Below are 22,046 nucleotides of genomic sequence, written 5' to 3'. Positions count from 1 at the left end.
CTGGTCAGGTTGACTCGAAAAAAATTCAGATAAATGTTGATTTCTGATTTGTTTCTGATATCCTCATTTAGCTGAAATTTTTAAAAAAAAATTTCGGATAACTGAGGATTTTGGACAATCTTATTTTGGATAATCGGGGTTGTACTGTATTACAACAGTAAGGCAGGATAGGCAACACAAGTAGAGCATTTAATGACAAGTGAGAAATGAAATTGATCCACTATTAATGACTGTTGGACCGATTGATTATTTTTTCTGTATCCCTAGCTTTAACCAGTTGTGCCTTCCAACATATGATTCATATGAAGAGCTGCATAAAATGCTAAAGCTGGCCATTAATGAAGGGAGCGAAGGGTTTGGAATGCTGTAATCCTGCACCTCGTTGGGACACGGTGACTCCCAGTGGCAGATAGCACAAGATCCAGGATTTGGTTGGTGAAGGATTGAAGATTAGCATAGTTTTCCCCTATGGATGTAGGTTGAGCAATGATTATCACTCTCCCATCTGAAACTGAGCCTTCAATCACTGGTCAAGAAAGTTTGAAATACATCGAGGTCAATGTGCTACAGTCAATGTTTTCCAAACAACTAAGCAAGCAACCAGACAGACAAATGTAAAACACAAAAGTCTGAAGACACCGTGGTTGAAGACACATGCTCAGTTCCAAAATTAAGAGCTTCCACAGGATTTATGGTCAAGATGATCCTTCTGTGAGGATCTGATTTACCAATGGCCTTCATGCAGAGGAACCTTTGAAGAATTTATCATCTGACAAGAAATTTGATGGAAATCAAAAGAGCACTCTGAATGCTCTCAGACACTCGGCTCTTTGTTAAATACCTATCGCAAGTAACAGTCTGTGTCCGCCATAAATTTTCTCTTGACGGCTTAAAAAGAGCTTGGACCTGGCTTCCAGTCTCAAGCCAGCCAGATTTCTGATAGCCTTGAACGAATGAAGCACTCAACTGTGAACGAAACCACAATAATTCCAGATTCTGTGCCCTGTATCCCAAATTCTCCCATCAAGTGGAATTTAATCACGCAGTTGGCCTTTTCTCTTTTGTCTGGATCAACCTCTAAAACTTCCGAATTTTGCCCATTTCTTGCATTGTTATTGATCCACCAAGGTGGATTTCACCCAAACACGGTGAGAAATAATTGTTTTGATGTAAGATTTCATTCAGTTTTCCCAAGATGGAATTTTCAGAAGTACATTGTGGTCATGAAAGTGAAGATCAATGAGTTCATTAATGACGAAGAGGTTGAGATGTGGGAGAATGACTTGTCTCAAACAGATGCTTGTAAATAGAATACTGCACATTGTCCACAGGTTCAGAGATCTCAAGGCAGAAAATAGCAGCGTTACAATTCACAATTATATATCAAATTCTCTAAAAGATTGCATTAGGAACATTATGAGGACCTCTTTAGAAAGAAGTAATTGTATTATGTGGTTGAGGTGCATGTTATTATCAAGTTGTGGTATATTACAGATAGTTTGACTGAGAAGATAGTACATTCTTGTCATATATAAGCGAATGTGTGTTCAAAGACAGATCTTCTGTACCACAGAAGATCTGTGAGGCTGCATGGATTCAACTTTTAATCACCGAGATGGAGGGCTAAAGAGCTTTGGGCTAAATTTCGTTTAGAGAAAAGATGCTGGGTACATAATCAGAAAGGAAAGAAAAAATGTGTTCAAATGGTGTTCCTTGCCCTTTATCGATCTCAACCTTTTTCTGTCTGGTGCGAAGAGAAAGGGAATACAACAGTTGTGTTTCTTATTAATTTTCTCTTTCTCATGTTCACACAAAATAAAATCATGATTTGCTATCCTTGACATTTCTCCACTGCAAATGGCCAGGTCTCAGTATAGAAAAGACATGAAGGATGCTGCCCTGATAGCTGAGGTACACTTATGGCTGTAACATGTCCGCAAAAGACACAATTAAGAGAAAAATCTGAGAATGAGTTTGAATACAATTAATTGATTACGACTTTTTTAAAAAAAACTGTTTCACAGTTGCCTTAGACATAAACTAATGTTATTAACGGTTGCAAAAATCATAATCTCACTTACAGAACATAATGAGTCCCATGTAAACAAAGAGGATATTTGCATTTTCCAAATTTCAAAAATAGATTTCACAAAATACTCTTGTTCTTAGTGACATATTCTTGAGAGGGTATCTCGCTCTTCCTGCTTCAGTTTCTCTTTTAATTTCTCCCTCTCATAACTTTTCTATTAAATTTTCTCTCTTTATTTCTTTATTGCTATTTTTATGTATTCTCTCCCATTTTAATGGATTTTTTCCCCCCTGTCTCTTGCTCTCTTATCAATCTCACGACCACACAGTCCTCCACGTCACACTCTTTCACTTTCTTGTGATCTCTCTTATTTGCTCACCTTTGTGCATCCAGTCGCGATCTCGGTCAGATGCTCACCCACCCACTCTCCCGCAATCTCTCTCATTCCCTTCCTGGTGCTCTCTTGCTTCTCCTTTTTATTATCTTGCCTGCTCTCTCTCTCTCGTCCTCCCTGTGTCAGGTGCTTCCCTTGTCTGTGGCCTCACTGAATTCCTGCCCCACTCTGCCTCTTTCATTGGTGCTGGCTCACCACCCTGCCATTTGTACCCTCAGACACCTGGCGCCCAGTCTCTCATCCCCTTGCGGCTCTTGGACCGCTGCCCGCCAGCCTTGTCTCTGTAGAGACAAGCACGTGCCGTAGAAAATTAATTTCTGAAGCTTACTGCTGCTGGTAGAATTATTCATTGTTGTTCCTGGAATGTTGCTCACCTGGCTTTGGATACCATTTCTCATCTGTTCACATCTATCTGGTATTTACTTGGTGAGTTGCTTTCCAAATAGAAATTGTTCTTTTTTTTAAAAAAAAAAGGAATCTGCTCTTTCTAAAGCGAAGAAACAATTTTGCTTTCAAGCTTCTTTCCCCCCTGTGTATAGCTTGCCTAACAATAAACCTTTCAGGTTGTTTTTCAACCGACTGACCAGCAAACTTACAATAATCACTCTTAAAGTCCAAAGAAGTCTGCTGTGCTGAGATGGGAGTGACCCCTCCACTTGCGAGGGCTTTTCCATTCTAGTTGAAAACTCCAGCAAATTATAAGATCTGACTAAGAATTCTAGTTTGCATGTGTAATTGTGAAAAATCACTGGCCAAAATTTCAAATTTATTACATTACTCCAAACCCAGAACTGGTGCCTTAAAATGAACTAATGTTGAGAGTTTGAAAATTATTCTGATCTCCACTCTTTGTCTGAAAGTGCTTCCCATCAAAAGCGCAGCAGTGGTACAAAATAGTTTTGGACATTAAAATTGATTCTAAAGATAAAGTGAGGATCTGTCTCCTATAGAGAACCTGAACACTTTTTTTTGTGTTTTGGCATCAGATTAACTACTTGTACAATTATAGCTTGGATATAATTTTAGAAATGTTCAGAAATGCCTGTGCAGAGTTATTAAATAATTGACTGGAATATAGTCAAGCAAAGTGGCCCATTTTTATATTAAATAGGCGGCGATCAAGGAAGAAAATGTTAAGTGTTGCAACCACTGACTGTCATGTTCAAATGCGTGGCAGTACTCCAGCCGGTGGAGTTTATCCACTGTTCTCTTTCTCTGAATATGTTGTTTTCAACACAAATTTTTGTTTTAAAAGACAAGTTAACTTTTATCGGTCGTAAACAACTTGTATGAGGAAGCAATTCAAATCGAATGATCTGTAAATTACGAAATTTGTTTTTAATTGACTTTAATGAAGTCCAAATCCAAAGAGGAAAGCAGCTAAATGCTTTAATCATTAATTACTAGTATATGAATATGCTCTCCAAAGAAAATGATCTACACTGATTTGCCTTTTAGTAAAAGTTATACTGCATTTTCTTAAAAATTATCCATCCTCAACATTCATTGAAGCGACTTCATCCCTAACGTCGAAGTACTTGAGATGGCAGAGGCCGACAGCATCGAATCCACGCTGTTGAAGATCCAAGTGCGCTGGGTAGGTCACGTCTCCAGAATGGAGGACCATCGCCTTCCCAAGATCGTGTTATATGGCGAGCTCTCCACTGGCCATCGTGTCAGAGGTGCACCAAAGAAAAGGTACAAGGACTGCCTAAAGAAATCTCTTGGTGCCTGCCACATTGACCACCGCCAGTGGGCTGATATTGCCTCAAACCGTGCATCTTGGCGCCTCACAGTTCGGCGGGCAGCAACCTCCTTTGAAGAAGACTGCAGAGCCCACCTCACTGACAAAAGACAAAGGAGGAAAAACCCAACACCCAACCCCAACCAACAAATTTTCCGCTGCAACCGTGTCTGCCTGTCCCGCATCGGACTTGTCAGCCACAAACGAGCCTGCAGCTGACGTGGACATTTACCCCTCCATAAATCTTCATCCGCGAAGCCAAGCCAAAGAAGATTAGTTACATTAACAGTTGTGTATTTGCACAGCAATTTGACAAGGGCACTGATTTAGAGATCCTATTTATTTTAGGTGTTTTGAGATCATAATTTTCTTACCTTTCATGATGTGAGATAGGAGAGAGAAGAGAAGTGGGGGGGGGGGGGCAGAGAAACTAATATTCTGGCACCATTACGAGATGTATGGAGGTGAATTTCAATATGGGGAGCTGAGGGTTTGGAGGGGGAGCCTATTGAGAGGGAAGGTGTGAGGTGGTGAGAGGATTGCAGGAATTAGCACAGTAGAAGATCATTTCCTTTCACAACTATCATGATGTTGATGTACACCACAAGTACAAATATTTATCCATAAGATATGGACGAGAGGGGCATGGATGGTTATGAGCCAGTGCGGGTCAATGGGACTAGGTGGGAGAAGGTGTTCGGCATGGACTAGAAGGGCTGAACTGGCCTGTTTCTGTGCTGTAATGGTTATATGGTCTTATATATGAAGCGTCTACTTAATTCCTTCCGCAAATCAGAAGTATCTGTTTCATTGCACAGTTTTCCAGTTATCAGCTAGATACATTTCCTGCTGTGATAATATATTTGGTGGATTCAGTAGGTGCACTGTTGCCAGATGAAATCCACACACATTAGAAAACACCTCAGAATGGGGCTTGTAAACAATTATTTTTTTTCTTCCAGCCCTTGATGTGGCCTTTGCCTTTCTGTGCTGACAGCTACAAGTTTAATTGGAAAAAGTTCACAGAAGCAGGTTGAGTGGTGATAGGATGTGGCATTGTTTTTTTTTAAAAATTGGGACTTATTCGTTTCAACACCACCACTCTAAGGGAAAATACCTCTGCGGATCCCATTGTTAGATGATAGAAAGGGAAATACAAATACAGAAATCAAAATAAAATGTGCTGCTGTTCTGACAACACATTGAATAAGAGCGTTTGGTGTCAGTATGGAAATTTTGCAAATTAAAGTTAATTAGTTAATTTTTTAACTCTGATAAATGGTCTTTGCTTAAATGATTAATTTTCCTTTTTTTGTTTATTGTGACAGTGGGCATGTCGTGTACTACTTTTATTCACTGTTTATACTAAAAATTTCATGGGCTTTGCCTGTTGTTGGACTATTCCATGGCATATAGGATCCTTTTGTTTTAATTCCTCCGATTCATTGTAAATGTAAGGTGTGGCAACTGGCTAGTACTAATGTCTGTTTAGAAACAGCTAAAGTTTGTTTTAATTCTCAACTCTGCCAGAGTTCTGCTGTAAATGGGACTTGCTTTAATATATTCTAATTTTTTTGCGGTACTGAGCAGCAAGAAAGTGGTCACACCCTGCAGGGGTTTCTCTCCCTGTATCTTGGGACCAATTTAATAAGTGAAGGCATTGATGTTAATGAAAGTGCATTTGATCCTATCTTAATTCCATTTCTTAATACTGGAGTCTTGAGAGTCACCTTTGATCATTTTACAACATTAATATAATCGAGCTACACAATGTGATAGTGTGGCGTTCGTTAGAGGTGAGCTAAGATTCTGGTGGCAGGAGGACTCCTGCAGAAACTACCATGATGTCTCCCACAAAGTTCCAGTAGAGGTGACACTGAGAAATGTATCAAATGCACAGAAGAACCTGAACTTTGATTATTCAATTCACTGGATCATGAGTCAGAAAGCAGTTTTGAGATCGAGAATCTGGTTGTGTGGTGCCAGGACATCAATCTTGCTTTCAATTTCAATAAGATTCCACCTGCATTGAATTCGGCCATCGTTATTGAATGAAGATCTACCGGGACCAATGCCTGAAGAGGGCGCACAAAATCAGTGAACCGGTGCGGACTCGAAAGGCCAACATGGCCTGTTTCTGCTCCGTAAATGGTTATAGGGTTATATGGTTATATGTACGACCCCCCTGTTTGGTGCATTGCTAAATGTTCTCACTTATAGTACAAGTACTGACCTTCCAGGGTGGTTTTAATATTTTAACATTGCATAACATTTGGTTGTGAATTAAATGTTATTTATTTATGAAAGACAGGTACAGACACTTTTATATTCTGAGAATAATGCTTGATGGTATGGAGACCCTGGAATTTTTTCTGAATATTTATACCATTTATGATTAAAATAGGTGATTGAATGCAACGCTATAATTTCTTCTAATTTTTGAGACCTTTCTTGAAATTCAACTGAGTGACCGAAGAGACCATTGAAAATTTTATCTACATGTTTAGATAAAATAGTTTGAGACTTCAGAGCCTGTCACTGTTGGTGTAGTGGTTAGCCTAGCGCCTTTACAGTGCCAGCGATCAGGACTGGACCAGGGTTTGAATCCCGCGCTGTCTGTAAGGAGCTTGTATGTTCTCGCTGTGTCTGCGCGGGTTTTCTCTGGGGGCTCTGGTTTCCTTCCACTGTTTGAAACGTATCAGGGATTATAGGTTAAAGGGGTGTAAATTGAGCGGCACGGATGTGGGCCGAAATGGCCTGTTACAGTGCCGTATGTTTAAATTTAAATAACATAGCATTGAAATGTATATACAACCTTAATGCCTTTTAAGACAGAGTGAATTCACTTTGTGTTCTCATTTGCCAAAAATGGAGCTACATAGGTGACTCCCATTTCCCATGTGTAGACTTGGAGGTTTGGCTAATACAGTGCTCATTCAGGTATGCTTTTAACGTGAAGAGGAGGTCTACCACCTTTCAGACAATAACTTCCAGTCCCTTGGTACATCTTGGATGAGATTTAATCAGTTGAGAGTATAGAAAGGAGTGGTGTAAATGGTCGCTTTATTTAATTTTTGAGTAAGGCAGAGATGTATAAATTTCCAATGGGTATCAAGAAACAACCAAGGATTAATGAAGGAGCAAATGAGCAGTATTTCAAGAGTGGATGAATCAGCCTGATTGATATCTCATTGTCCAAAGAGCACCAGCAGGCTGAAGAGAAATTTGTTGTATGCTTGAGATTCTGGCAGCTGCAGCTTTTGTGTTTCTCAATTGTTTCTGAAATGAATTACTCTCTCGGCTAGTGTTTCTCATCTTACTTCCCCCCCCCCCCCCCCACTTACCACTTTAAGTAATCCTTTACTAACCTAGGAAGGGATTACAAGGCTAATAAGGGATTACTTAAAGTTAGTATGTGAGTGGGAAAGAAAAGGTTGAAAACCACTAGACCAAAGAAGAGAGCAATTCAACCAAGCAGGATGACAGGGCATATTAGGTAAGAGTGGTAAATTTCCTTCCCTTCTAAATGAATCCAATGTGTTTTTTCTGGCTGGTGGTTTCTGTCACCATTATTAATAGCTCTTATTCCAAATGTATTTAATGACTCAAATTTAAATTGGCCAGCTGCCCAGGTCAGTACTAGTCCAATAACTTAACCACAAAATTTCTGTACACCTGCATGATCGTTTATACAGAAGTATGATCTATTTTGGTTGATCTATAACATCATAATGCCACAAAAATGTAACTATTGAAGAATGAAAACTTAAAAAAAAGTGGATTTCTATTTTCATTTGTGGTTTAGGTATCAAAGCTTGCCTTGGGTGATGATGCAATTAATTTACTGCAACCTGGTTCCTCCAAAGGTAATTTAACTTCACAATGTTCTTGGCATGTTGAAGAATGTTCTAATGGTGGACAGCATTCATTGAATGATGTAGCATAGTTCTTTGGGGTAAGCATCTTCAACAACCCGTTCTGGTCCCACACGTTGACCTGAAGTTCAGAACGCCACCTGCATCCCGCAAGAACTTCCACAAATGCACCATCGAAATAATCTGATCAGGACTCACCACTGTGGAACAGGAATTGCTCCACCCGTCGATGAGAAACTGCTTAGAATTGAGAACACGGCTCAGACTATTACACAAACCCCACTCCCATCCCCATCAATTTCACCTACATGCCCCTCTGCCTTGGAAAAGCAATCAACCTCAGAAGACTCATCCCTTCATAGCCATGTTCTCCCCCCCCCCCCCCCCGTAGAGAAGATTCGCGAGTGTGAAATCAGGCATTGCCAGGTTCAGTGATGGTTTCTTTCCTGCCATGATGAGAATTCTGAACAAACTTCCCACTGGTAAAATAATGCTGCCTTTGTGCTGTTCTAACTGATCTCTGTACGTAGCAGTGTAAACACCATGCAGTTTGATTTGCTGAACTGCTCACTGTACTTGAACTGGAACTTGGAAGGAGGCCACGTTGGTGATGCCAGCTCATTGGAAGATCTATCCAATTTAAATTGTCATACACAAATGCGCTGGGGAACCTCAGCAGGTCACACAACATCCATAGGAAGTAGAGGGTTTCTGCCCTTCATTAAGGACACATACTTTCTATGGATACTTGTTTCCCCAGCATATTTATGTATCACGCTTTACCCCAACATCTGTAGATGTTCTTGTTTAGCCTTATCTAATTTAAATCCATTTCTCCATTGCTTCATTCTCCATAATGCTCCAAATTCTTCCCATTTTATAGATGTTAAAGTTCGAGGCAACCCAATGAATCCTTAAGTGGAATTTTGATTTAATGAACTTGAACATTGAGAAGCTGGCAACAAAAGTAATGGAAAAATTATTTGCACTTCAAAGACACGAACAACAATCTAATTGCTATCATGAAGAACATTTGAATTGTTTTTCTTTTGGAAGTTGGGAAGTAGAGTATGCCAAACAATATTAATTGGATTAATTTAAAAAATCACTTCTGGCCCAATTGTTTTCTTCCACAAACTTTGTCTTTAATCCTCATGTAAGAATGATGAATACATTTTAGAACCATGGAACACTACAGCACAGAAACAGCACCCTCCCCAACCAAACCCAGCCTTTGTAGTCTGTGCTGACCCTATATTTTTTGCCCCATCTCACTGACCTGCACCCAATTCGTAACTCCAAACCTCTCCCATCCATATACCTGTTCAAATTGTTCTTGAATGTTAAAATTGAGCCAGCATTCACCACTTCAGCTGGCAGCTCGTTCCACATTCCCACCACTCTGTGAAGAAGTTCTCCTGTTCCTCCTCAGCTTGTCCACCTTTACTATTAACCCATCCCCTCTGGTTTGTATCTCCCTACATTCAGTGGGGGGGGGGAAACCTATTTACATTTGCACTGTCTATTCCCCCCTCATAATTTTAAATACTTCTATCAAATCTCCCTTCATTCTGTGCTCCAGGGAATAAAGCCTAACCTTTTTTTTTAACCTTTTCCTGTAACTCAGTTCCTGAAGTCTGGGCAACATCCTAGTAAATCTTCCCTGCACTCTTTCTATCTTATTAATATCTTTCCTGTTATTAGATGACCAAAACTGCACACAAAACTCTAAATTTGGTCTCACCAATGTCTTATACAACTTTATCATAACATCCCAACTCCTATACTCAATACTTTGATTTATGAGGGAAATAGCCAAGTAATTTATAATCTTCACCTTAATTCATTGTCGACAATTAAACCTCAACATGTTCATAATGTGCTCAGTCAAGTATTTGTATTTTCCTTTGAGAGTGCAGCATCTATGATTCTCTTTTTAAAGCTGTACACCGTGGACTGGCCTTTTGGCCCAACTTGTCCATACTGACCAAGTTGGCATTCTGGGTGAATACCATTTATCTCTGGTCCATATCCTTCAAAACTATTCTTATTCACCTATCTATTCAACTGCCCTTTGAATGTTGCAACTGAACCTACTTCGCTAGTTTCCTCTGGCAGCTTGTTCCAAATAGTGTCAACCATTTGAGTGAAAAGTTTGCCCCTCTACTCCCTTTTAAATCTCTCCCCTCCAGTTCTCTAATAGTATAACAAATCGGGCCCAAAATATTCTGAGAGGAGAGGGAGAGCAGCCTGATGTCTTGGTACATGTGGGTACAAACGACATTGACAAGAAAAGGGAGGAGGTAATGAAAAGGGATGACAGTGAGCTGGGACGAAAGCTGAAAGACAGGAACGCTAGGGTGGTGATCTAGGGATTACTACCTGTTCCAAATTCAAGTGATGAAAAGAATGTAAGGATAAGGAAAATGAACGTGTGGCTGAGGTGCTGGTGTACAAGGCAAGGATTTGGCTTCTTGGATCATTGGGATCTCTTTTGGGGAAGGCATGATCTTTACAAGAGGGACGGGTTGTACCTAAATCCAAAAGGTGTCAACATTTTGGCAAGTATGTTTGGTACAGCTGTGGGGCAAGATTTAAACTAATTTGGCAGGGGTATGGGAACCAGAGTGATAGGGAAAATGGTAGGAAAGATAAAGTAATGGCCAGGAAAAGTAAAATAGGAAAAGTAATGTTGGGAGGAGAAAGTAAAAAATCAGATGGTGCAGTGAGTTTTCGGGTCAATGAGAGTGTTAAGAAAATTACAAAGAAAAATAGTGGGCAGAAAAATCAAAAGAAAAGGTTACAGAAGTCACTAGATATTAAAAGGACAAAGAGCATAAGGGCACTTCATCTGAATGCCCGCAGTATTAGAAATAAGGTTAGTGAACTTGAGGCGCAAATCGGTACCCATGCCTATGATTTGGTAGCCATCACGGAAACATGGCTACAAGGTGACCTTAAATGGGAATTAAACTTTCAAGGGTATCAGGTGGTGCAAAGAGATAGACAGGATGGAAAGGGAGGTGGAGTTGCACACTTAATCAAAGATGAGCTCCAGGCAGTAGTGAGGAATGATATAAGATCTAAAGAGCGTAATGTTGAGTCCATTTGGGTAGAGATAAAGAATAACAAAGGGAAAAAAATTATTGGTGGGTGTTATCTATCGCCCATCAAATAACAATAGTTTAGTGGCACAGGAAATAAATAGAGAGATAAGAGAGGCATGTAATAATGATACAGCAGTCGTCATGGGGGACTTTAACTTCCACATAGATTGGGAAAATCAAGTTGGTCGTGGGAGTCTGGAAGAGGACTTCATAGAATGCATCCGCGATAGCTTTCTTGAGCAGCATGTTAAGGAACCCACAAGAGAAAATGCTCTCCTGGATCTAGTGTTGTGCAATGAGATAGGTAGAGTAAATGATGTAATAGTCAGAGACCTTCTGGGAAATAGCGATCATAGTATGATTGAATTTCTCATTCAGATGGAAGGGGAAATAGTTCGATCTAAAACTAATATATTATGCTTAAACAGGGGTGACTACCATAGGATGAGGGAGGAATTGGGCAGAGTGGACTGGGAGCACAGGCTAATTGATGAAACAGTTGAGGAACAGTGGAAGATTTTCAAAGAAATATTTTGTAATGCTCAACAAAAATATATTCCGGTCAGGAAAAAGGGCAGCAAGGGAGGGAAAAATCAACCGTGGTTAACAAAGGAAATAAAGGAGAGTATAAAATTGAAGGCGCAGGTGTACAAAGCTGCAAAGAGCAGTGGGAAACTGGAAGATTGGGAAAACTTTAAGAGACAACAAGGGGTTACAAAGTGGGTAATAAGAAATGGGAAAAAGGATTATGAAAGTAAATTGGCACAAAATATAAAAGGAGAAAGCAAAAAATTTTATAAATATTTAAAATGGAAGAGTGGCCAGAGTTAACATAGGACCCTTGGAGGATGAGAAAGGAAAACTGGTAGCAAAAAATGAGGAAATGGCCGAGGCATTAAACAAATATTTTGTGTCAGTCTTCACGGTGGAAGACACGTCCAGCATGCCCAAGTGTGGAGTTAAGGATGCGAATGTTGGGGAGGGCCTTGATAAAATAGTTGTTACAAAGGAAGTAGTGATGGAGAAACTAATGGGACTAAAGCCAGACAAATCGCCTGGTCCTGATGATATGCATTCAAGGGTTCTGAAGGAAATGGCAGAAGTTATAGTTGATGCATTGGTGGTCATATACCAAAATTCCTTGGATTCTGGGCAGGACCCCGCAGACTGGAAGACAGCAAATGTCACGCCACTTTTTAAGAAGGGATGTAGGCAGAAGACTGGAAATTATCGGCCAATTAGCTTGACGTCTGTAGTTGGATATACTGGCTTTGGAGATGGTCCAGAGGAGGTTTACTAGGTTGATCCCTGGGATGAAGGGGTTGACTTATGATGAAAGATTAAATCGTCTAGGATTGTATTCGCTCGAGTTCAGAAGAATGAGAGGAGATCTTATAGAAACATATAGGATTATGAAGGGTATGGATAGGATAGATGTAGGAAGGTTTTTTGAGCTGGCTGGGGAAACTAAAATGAGACGACACAGACTCAAGATTCGGGGGAGTAGATTTAGGACAGAGATGAGGAAAAATAGTTTTTCCCAGAGAGTAGTGAATGTTTGGAATTCTCTAACCAGGGAAGTGGTTGAGGCTGCCTCATTAAACATATTTAAAATATGGTTAGATAAATTTTTACATGATAGAGGAATTAGGGGATATGGGGAGAAGGCAGGTAGGTGGAGTTAGATCATAAATTAGATCAGCCATGATCGTATTGAATGGCGGAGCAGGCTCGATGGGCCATACTCCTGTTCCTACTTCCTATGTTCCTATTAAGAAGACTGTGAGCATTCACTTTATCCATCCGCCATCTTGATTTTATAAATCTCCCAGGTCACCTCAGTCATTTGTGCTGTAGAAATCCAGCCCACCTCCCCTCTCCCTATAATTCAACCTCCAGTATCAGCAACATCTTGGTGACTGTCCTCTCCACCCACTTCTGATGTGTTTTGTTGATGTGGAAACTAATGTCCAAAGATGTCCATATGAATGGCTAGTGATTTTGCATTACTTTTCCCAACTTTCTCCTTTTCAGGTTTGGAGTATGATGGTACAACAGTTGTGTTGTTGCCTCACACTTCCAGGGACTTGTTTCATCCTGGCCACATTGTCTCTGTGACATCAGGGTCGAGTTTCTTCCCACATCCTAAAGATGTGCGAGCACATTAATGAGTTGCTGGAATAGATCTGCCTGAGAAGTGTACATTGGCTTATGTGAGAGAAAATAAATTGCAGGAATATTAGGGATTCCCTGGGACACCCCCAGTATCAGAAGTAAATAAAGGCCACTTGCCTCTTGAGGCATGCGAGTTGAGTACCACAGAGAAACTCCCCATGTAGCAAGTCCAAACTTGACCTTCAGGACCTGGGTTACAACGTTGCTCCCTTCAATTTTATTTCCAGTTATGGTGATGGTGATCATTTGCCCCACAAGGCTTCCTCTCTGGAACTATTGTTTTGGAGGAGATGTTGGAGGCAACATGAGGACCTTCCAGAAACATACAACCGCATGGAGTGAAATGTGACAAATGCTCTCATTAAATTCCGAATGGAATATTCCTTGGCATTCATCTACGTTTAGTTAGCATTTATGTATTCAGTCAAATCTAATGTGTTTTTTAATCTTCAAATCTCCCTTTCTTTTCTCTGCATAGTTTGCCATTTCAGTACTCGAGAGGGCATTCACCAGCTATAATGAGATAAACAAGAAATTAGGATTGGATTTATACAGGAGGATATTCAGCCCCTCTAATCTTTCACAAGTCACATCCTCTTACATTTTCTCCATGCCTATGCAAGTTCCTATAATTTTATTTCAAGTGCCTATCCCATTCCCTTTGAAAGTCCTGTTTGACTCAGTTTCCACTGGCCCTACAGTCATTGATCATAATTATTCTCTGCCTTATAAACTGCTTTTCTTCAGGTCCTCCCCACATTTTTCTTCATCATTTATGGCCAAATAATTGGAAACTTACTTCCAAAGCCAAATTTCCTCCCTAGAAATGGAATGTTTACAACTTGTGCTACTCGACTCCCATCTTTCCTTTTATTAAGAAGGCCATAAAGCTTTTTGTGGATCATTTGTGATTTTATGAGTGTTCTTTGTACTATTAATTCATTGCAGTTGGTGGGCAACCAAACAAAATTTAGTGATTGGGAGTGCCAATTAATGTAAAAGGATTGGATGATATTTACCCTGTCACTAAGAGTGGAATTAAATTTGAGATGTAGAGGACAGATACATCACTGCCTGGTTGGGGAACTGCTCTGCCCAATACCATAATAAGTGCAGAGGGTTGTGACCAAAACTCCAGCTATCTGTAACTCCCACTGTCTTGGAAAAGTAGCCTGCTTATTAAGAGACTCATCCCATCCCGGCCACACCCTCTTCATCTTCCTCCCATCAGGAAGAAGATTCACAAGTGTCAGATCAAGCTCTACCAGATTTAAGGTTGGTTGCTTTCCCAGTATTTTCAGACCATGAAATAGTAAAATTAAGTTGCCCATACTCCATACTACAGCTAGTCCTCGACTTCCGACATATGAGTTGTGTCCACCCGCACATACGATTGATTTTGTTTTAAAAAAAATGCATCTGTGCGTGCATATCATAGCATTATATAGGGCCACGTGCACAGTTGCTATTTCTTAGGTATGCTAGAAATATACAAGCAAGAGAAAAAACCTATCCCTTGCTTGCACAATGTACAAGTCTCAGGTGAAGTAGCAAGTGCCAATGAAGGAGCTGCCATAAAGTGAATTGAAAGTCTGAGTGCATTCAATCACAATGGTGGCTATCGACCAGAGCAAATTTTCCGATGTGGACAAGTACCAATACAAGTGCAGTGATGGGATCAAGTGCAAATGAAGAGACTTCTGATTAAAGTTCAAACGTTGACACCCTTTATTAAAATGACTAAACAGGTACATATTTTGTATTAAAAGTACTGTACAAATGTTGAGATCCTTTATTTTCTAGGTTCACATGTTGAGTATCTTTATTAAAGGTTCATTTGTTGAAAATCTTTAAAAATTGCTTTAACACCTCATTAAGCCATACGTGGAGGGTGAAAGCAGAATGCATCCAATCCGAGTTCCGACCGATCCTTCAAACCCAATTATGGTTATAAATGCAAACTACCTGTAACTGATTTCTCTCTGTAACTGCCCTTTAATATTGTGTATCATTTGTACTATGTATGAGATCCCTAACTGGTCTACTCGCAAACTAACCTCTCACTGCACCTTGTTACATGTGACAATGAACTTGAACTAGACATTTTCTTTTCCTTATTGGTTCGATTGGATTAATGTCAAACAGTAGAGGCAGTTTTTTTTATGCGATTTAATGCAGCGGAGACACCCCTGTTTATAATTGCATTCTGACTTATTTTTAGAATACAGAACAGTGCAGGCCTTTCAGACCACAGTGTTGTATTGATCTATATAAAACTACTCCACCTCAATCAGCATTTCCTTCTCTCACAGCCTATAACCCTATTATTTTTCTTGCATTTATGTGCCTATCCAAGAGTTTTTAAAATGCCCCCATGCCTCCACCACCAGCCCCAGCAGTGCATTCCAGGGACTCACTGCTCTTTGTGTGTAGTTAGGGTTTACTACTTTAACATCTCACCTAAACTTTACTCCACTGATCTTAAATGGAGGACCCTCCGATAGTGCCACCTTGGGAGAAAAATGTGTTGGTTGTTATGACAGATAATAAATATGTTTTTGGGAGATAAATGGGGAAAGATTTATTTAGTGTGGGTCACATACAAACATTTAAAAATGGAGCTCTGCTGAAGGCAGACCGGCCGGCTCCAAGATCCTTTGTAAAAGCTTTGGGGAGTGCCCAAGATACTTCACTAATGGATTGTTGTTTTGAAAAGCAACAGATGAAAGAATTCAGAGGAGTAGCTTCAGAGCCGCAGGCTGTCTGCAAGTGCAGATTGCTGTTCTAAGAGGGTCATGTGGTTTTTTCAAGCAGAGAGAGTCAAACAGGCTTTTCTCAGAGCGAGAGAGAGAGATCACTTCGGCAGTTTTACAGTCAGCAGCAACAGCTGGGACTAGAACAGGACAAGCTGGCAAGCTTGTGGAAAACCCCTATTTGGAATATGGGTTATGAGTGCTTAGTTCAACCTGGTCAAACCCATTGTGGTCCATACAAGAGGAGAGGACTGGCTGCTTAATGTTTCACTTGAAAAAAAGAGAAACAAAAAGGAACTCAGTGAAAGAAAGAGGTTATCATCTGGAGAACCCTGAAGGGGTAAGTTTATTTGGCAAGACACTGAAGTGGCTGATTAAAAAAGGAATAAGTTATGGGTGTCCAGCGAACAACAAATCTTTCTGAAAACTGACAAGAACCTTCCTGAGCGGTAATCATTTACCTTTCAAGTACCAAAGCCTGGTGAACTTCATAAATGTTAAATTCTGTGCACAGTATAAGAATTGCCTGCAACCAGTGAACTTGGAGGAATGAGAAGTGAGATTGGACTGTGAACCAAAGAACTTTTCTGAACTTACATACACATTACATACACGTGTGCTTAGAATTTGAAGGGGGTTAAGTAAGGAAAGGGCTTTGGCAAATACTAGAGCGCATCGGATGTCCCCCAAAGTTCCTCAACATGATTATCCAACTGCACGAAAACCAACAAGGTCGGGTCAGATACAGCAATGAGCTCTCTGAACCCTTCTCCATTAACAATGGCGTGAAGCAAGGCTGTGTTCTCGCACCAACCCTCTTTTCAATCTTCTTCAGCATGATGCTGAACCAAGCCATGAAAGACCCCAACAATGAAGACGCTGTTTACATCCGGTACCGCACGGATGGCAGTCTCTTCAATCTGAGGCGCCTGCAAGCTCACACCAAGACACAAGAGAAACTTGTCCGTGAACTACTCTTTGCAGATGATGCCGCTTTAGTTGCCCATTCAGAGCCAGCTCTTCAGCGCTTGACGTCCTGCTTTGCGGAAACTGCCAAAATGTTTGGCCTGGAAGTCAGCCTGAAGAAAACTGAGGTCCTCCATCAGCCAGCTCCCCACCATGACTACCAGCCCCCCCACATCTCCATCGGGCACACAAAACTCAAAACGGTCAACCAGTTTACCTATCTCGGCTGCACCATTTCATCAGATGCAAGGATCGACAATGAGATAGACAACAGACTCGCCAAGGCAAATAGCGCCTTTGGAAGACTACACAAAAGAGTCTGGAAAAACAACCAACTGAAAAACCTCACAAAGATAAGCGTATACAGAGCCGTTGTCATACCCACACTCCTGTTCGGCTCCGAATCATGGGTCCTCTACCGGCACCACCTACGGCTCCTAGAACGCTTCCACCAGCGTTGTCTCCGCTCCATCCTCAACATCCATTGGAGCGCTCACACCCCTAACGTCGAGGTACTCGAGATGGCAGAGGTCGACAGCATCGAGTCCACGCTGCTGAAGATCCAGCTGCGCTGGATGGGTCACGTCTCCAGAATGGAGGACCATCGCCTTCCCAAGATCGTATTATATAGCGAGCTCTCCACTGGCCACCGTGACAGAGGTGCACCAAAGAAAAGGTACAAGGACTGCCTAAAGAAATCTCTTGGTGCCTGCCACATTGACCACCGCCAGTGGGCTGATAACGCCTCAAACCGTGCATCTTGGCGCCTCACAGTTTGGCGGGCAGCAGCCTCCTTTGAAGAAGACCGCAGAGCCCACCTCACTGACAAAAGGCAAAGGAGGAAAAACCCAGCACCCAACCCCAACCAACCAATTTTCCCTTGCAACCGCTGCAATCGTGTCTGCCTGTCCCGCATCGGACTGGTCAGCCACAAACGAGCCTGCAGCTGACGTGGACTTTTTACCCCCTCCATAAATCTTCGTCCGCGAAGCCAAGCCAAAGAAAGAAAGAAGTTAGGTTAGTAAAGTCAATAGTGATAAGTTAAAGTGTGATTCTGTTTTCATGCTTAAAGATAATTAAAAGCAACTTTTGTTTAAGTAACCATTTGTCTTGGTGGATATCTATTGCAGCTGGGTTTTGGGGTCATCTGGGCTCGTAATATTGTCTGCTCTATCTATGCCTATTATAATCTTATTCACCCATTAAGGCACCTCTCATTCCTCCATTGCTCCAAAGAGAAAAGCCTCAATTCGCTCAACATTTCTTAATCTATTAATTTTAATTATTCATATTACAATACCTATTTTTGACCTGTAAATTTTTGTTTTAACATTAAATATGCAAAGAATCATAATATTCAATTGTTGAAATTCCTGCTTGTGGAGAAAATAAATGGTCTAACGAACTCCCTTCCCAGGTCATTCTTTGTCTTAAATAAAACTAAAGGGGTGTAACGGTTAGTGCAGCACCTTTACAGCGCCAGCGATCGGGACCAGACTGGGGTTCGAATCCCGCACCATCTGCAAGGAGTTTGTACGTCCTCCCTGTGTCTGCGTGGGTTTTCCCCGGGGGCTCCAGTTTCCTCCCACCCTTCAAAACGTACCGCGGGTATAAATTGGGCGGCACAGACTCATGGGCCGAAATGGCTTGTTACTGTGCTGTAGGTCTAAATTTAAAATTTTTAAATTAAAAAAAATTATAAATTTATTCCACCAGATCCCCATATCCTACCGAGGATCTAAAGGAAGGCTCTTCCATTTTAGTGTTCCCTCCCCACACCCTGCATTTGCATATGGTTCAAATATGGGGGATAAATCCCTTGGGGCATCAGGGAATTTTTGTTACTTGAAGTTTACCAAAATGTTTTTGGTCATTAATGATGATCTAGTTTTCACCTTCAACCTTGTCCAGACTTCAAGAATAAGATAGATGGCTAACAACACATCATAAAATTGAATGACGTTTTCAGTCCCTTTCTCATAGTTTAAAAAAAAGTGGCCTCATTTAATTTTACCCATGAAGAAAGTCAATCACTGGAAAATTTCTAACATATTTTCGGATTTGCTTTTCCACTCTTATTCTCTCAACTTTCTGTCCTCTTTCTTTCAAAATACCTTGCAGTATGTCTTATTTTCCATATAATAATTTAATTTTACCTATTTTCCTTCAGGTAATTTAATTTGACCTATTTTCCTTCAGGTAATTTAATTTGACCTATTTTCCTTCAGGTAATTTAATTTGACCTATTTTCCTTCACGTAATTTAATTTGACCTATTTTCCTTCACGTAATTTAATTTGACCTATTTTCCTTCACGTAATTTAATTTTACCTATTTTCCTTCACGTAATTTAATTTTACCTATTTTCCTTCACGTAATTTAATTTTACCTATTTTGCCTCACGTAATTTAATTTGATCTATTTTCCCTCACGTAATTTAATTTGACCTATTTTCTCTCACGTAATTTAATTTGACCTATTTTCCCTCACGTAATTTAATTTGACCTATTTTCCCTCACGTAATTTAATTTGACCTATTTTCCCTCACGTAATTTAATTTGACCTATTTTCCCTCACGTAATTTAATTTGACCTATTTTCCCTCACGTAATTTAATTTGATCTATTTTCCCTCACGTAATCTAATTTGACCTATTTTCCCTCACGTAATTTAATTTGACCTATTTTCCTTCACTTAATTTAATTTGACCTATTTTCCTTCACTTAATTTAATTTGACCTACTTTCCCTCACGTAATTTAATTTGACCTACTTTCCCTCACGTAATTTAATTTCACCTACTTTCCCACACGTAATTTAATTTGTCCTACTTTCCCTCACGTAATTTAATTTGACCTATTTTCCCTCACGTAATTTAATTTGACCTATTTTCCCTCACGTAATTTAATTTGACCTATTTTCCCTCACGTAATTTAATTTGACCTATTTTCCCTCACGTAATTTAATTTGACCTATTTTCCCTCACGTAATTTAATTTGACCTACTTTCCCTCTCGTAATTTAATTTGACCTACTTTCCCTCACGTAATTTAATTTGACCTACTTTCCCTCACGTAATTTAATTTGACCTACTTTCCCTCACGTAATTTAATTTGACCTACTTTCCCTCACGTAATTTAATTTGACCTACTTTCCCTCACGTAATTTAATTTGACCTACTTTCCCTCACGTAATTTAATTTGACCTACTTTCCCTCACGTAATTTAATTTGACCTACTTTCCCTCACGTATTTTAATTTGACCTACTTTCCCTCACGTAATTTAATTTGACCTACTTTCCCTCACGTAATTTAATTTGACCTACTTTCCCTCACGTAATTTAATTTGACCTACTTTCCCTCACGTAATTTAATTTGACCTACTTTCCCTCACGTAATTTAATTTGACCTACTTTCCCTCACGTAATTTAATTTGACCTACTTTCCCTCACGTAATTTAATTTGACCTACTTTCCCTCACGTAATTTAATTTGACCTACTTTCCCTCACGTAATTTAATTTGACCTACTTTCCCTCACGTAATTTAATTTGACCTACTTTCCCTCACGTAATTTAATTTGACCTACTTTCCCTCACGTAATTTAATTTGACCTACTTTCCCTCACGTAATTTAATTTGACCTACTTTCCCTCACGTAATTTAATTTGACCTACTTTCCCTCACGTAATTTAATTCGACCTACTTTCCCTCACGTAATTTAATTCGACCTACTTTCCCTCACGTAATTTAATTCGACCTACTTTCCCTCACGTAATTTAATTCGACCTACTTTCCCTCACGTAATTTAATTCGACCTACTTTCCCTCACGTAATTTAATTCGACCTACTTTCCCTCACGTAATTTAATTCGACCTACTTTCCCTCACGTAATTTAATTCGACCTACTTTCCCTCACGTAATTTAATTTGACCTATTTTCCTTCACTTAATTTAATTTGACCTACTTTCCCACACGTAATTTAATTTGTCCTACTTTCCCTCACGTAATTTAATTTGACCCATTTTCCCTCACGTAATTTAATTTGACCCATTTTCCCTCACGTAATTTAATTTGACCCATTTTCCCTCACGTAATTTAATTTGACCCATTTTCCCTCACGTAATTTAATTTGACCCATTTTCCCTCACGTAATTTAATTTGACCCATTTTCCCTCACGTAATTTAATTTGACCTATTTTCCCTCACGTAATTTAATTTGACCTATTTTCCCTCACGTAATTTAATTTGACCTATTTTCCCTCACGTAATTTAATTTGACCTATTTTCCCTCACGTAATTTAATTTGACCTATTTTCTCTCACGTAATTTAATTTGACCTATTTTCCCTCACGTAATTTAATTACGTGAAAATAGAGTGGGGCAGGCGAAGGCCCCGATCCGGGCAGAGAGTGGGAGGCGGCGGCCCCAATCCAGGCACAGGGTGAACTGCGGCGGCCTCGGCCCCGGTCCGGGCAGTATGGACCGACCTAGGAGGGGAGGCAGGCCCCTCCAGCCCGGGTAAGAAACCTGCATAGGAGAAGGCCACTCCGATATAAAACCTACGACCCAAGGACCTCGCTGCCACGTCCCAGCTTGCTTGGCCACGGCACATGAACCATGGGTGTAAAGGGTGGGGCCAGTACTGCGCGCACTGCACTCCACCTAAAAGCTCCTTTGCGCAGGCCCGAGGACAGGTCCACGTCCTCCCCCTCCTCGTCCTCCCCCTCCACGTCCTCCCCCTCAAAAGATGCTCACAAACTCAAGCTAGCATGCTGGAACATCAGAACCATGCTAGACAAGGCTGACAGCCACCGACCTGAACGTCGGTCTGCCCTCATTGCACATGAACTCCTCAGACTTGACATCGACATAGCCGCTCTCAGTGAAGTCCGCCTGGCAGATGTAGGCAGCCTCCAAGAACGCGGCGCGGGCTACACACTCTACTGGTCTGGCAAGCCTTCGGATGAACGACGCCTATCTGGTGTAGGCTTCATGGTCAAGAGCTTCAT

At 40.5% G+C, this 22,046-nt stretch overlaps 1 protein-coding gene and 1 long non-coding RNA gene across 2 annotated transcripts in view; one reads left to right on the top strand and one right to left on the bottom strand.

The window, feature by feature from the left end:
* The window catches only part of arel1 (apoptosis resistant E3 ubiquitin protein ligase 1), a 104,235-nt gene extending 90,005 nt beyond the window's left edge, over window positions 1-14,230 (top strand). Inside the window, exon 21 of the mRNA XM_069916103.1 lies at window positions 268-14,230. Within this exon, the coding sequence (XP_069772204.1) occupies window positions 268-370 (103 nt within the window). The 3' untranslated portion in view covers window positions 371-14,230. The remainder of the gene's footprint in view (window positions 1-267) is intronic.
* The window catches only part of LOC138753281 (uncharacterized), a 110,892-nt gene that overhangs the window by 26,158 nt on the left and 62,688 nt on the right, over window positions 1-22,046 (bottom strand). The gene's annotated exons all lie outside the window — the stretch shown is intronic.

The sequence above is a fragment of the Narcine bancroftii genome, chromosome 2, assembly GCF_036971445.1.
Source record: "Narcine bancroftii isolate sNarBan1 chromosome 2, sNarBan1.hap1, whole genome shotgun sequence".
NCBI classification, from domain to species: Eukaryota; Metazoa; Chordata; class Chondrichthyes; order Torpediniformes; family Narcinidae; genus Narcine; species Narcine bancroftii.
This window is presented reverse-complemented; position numbering and strand designations above follow the sequence as displayed.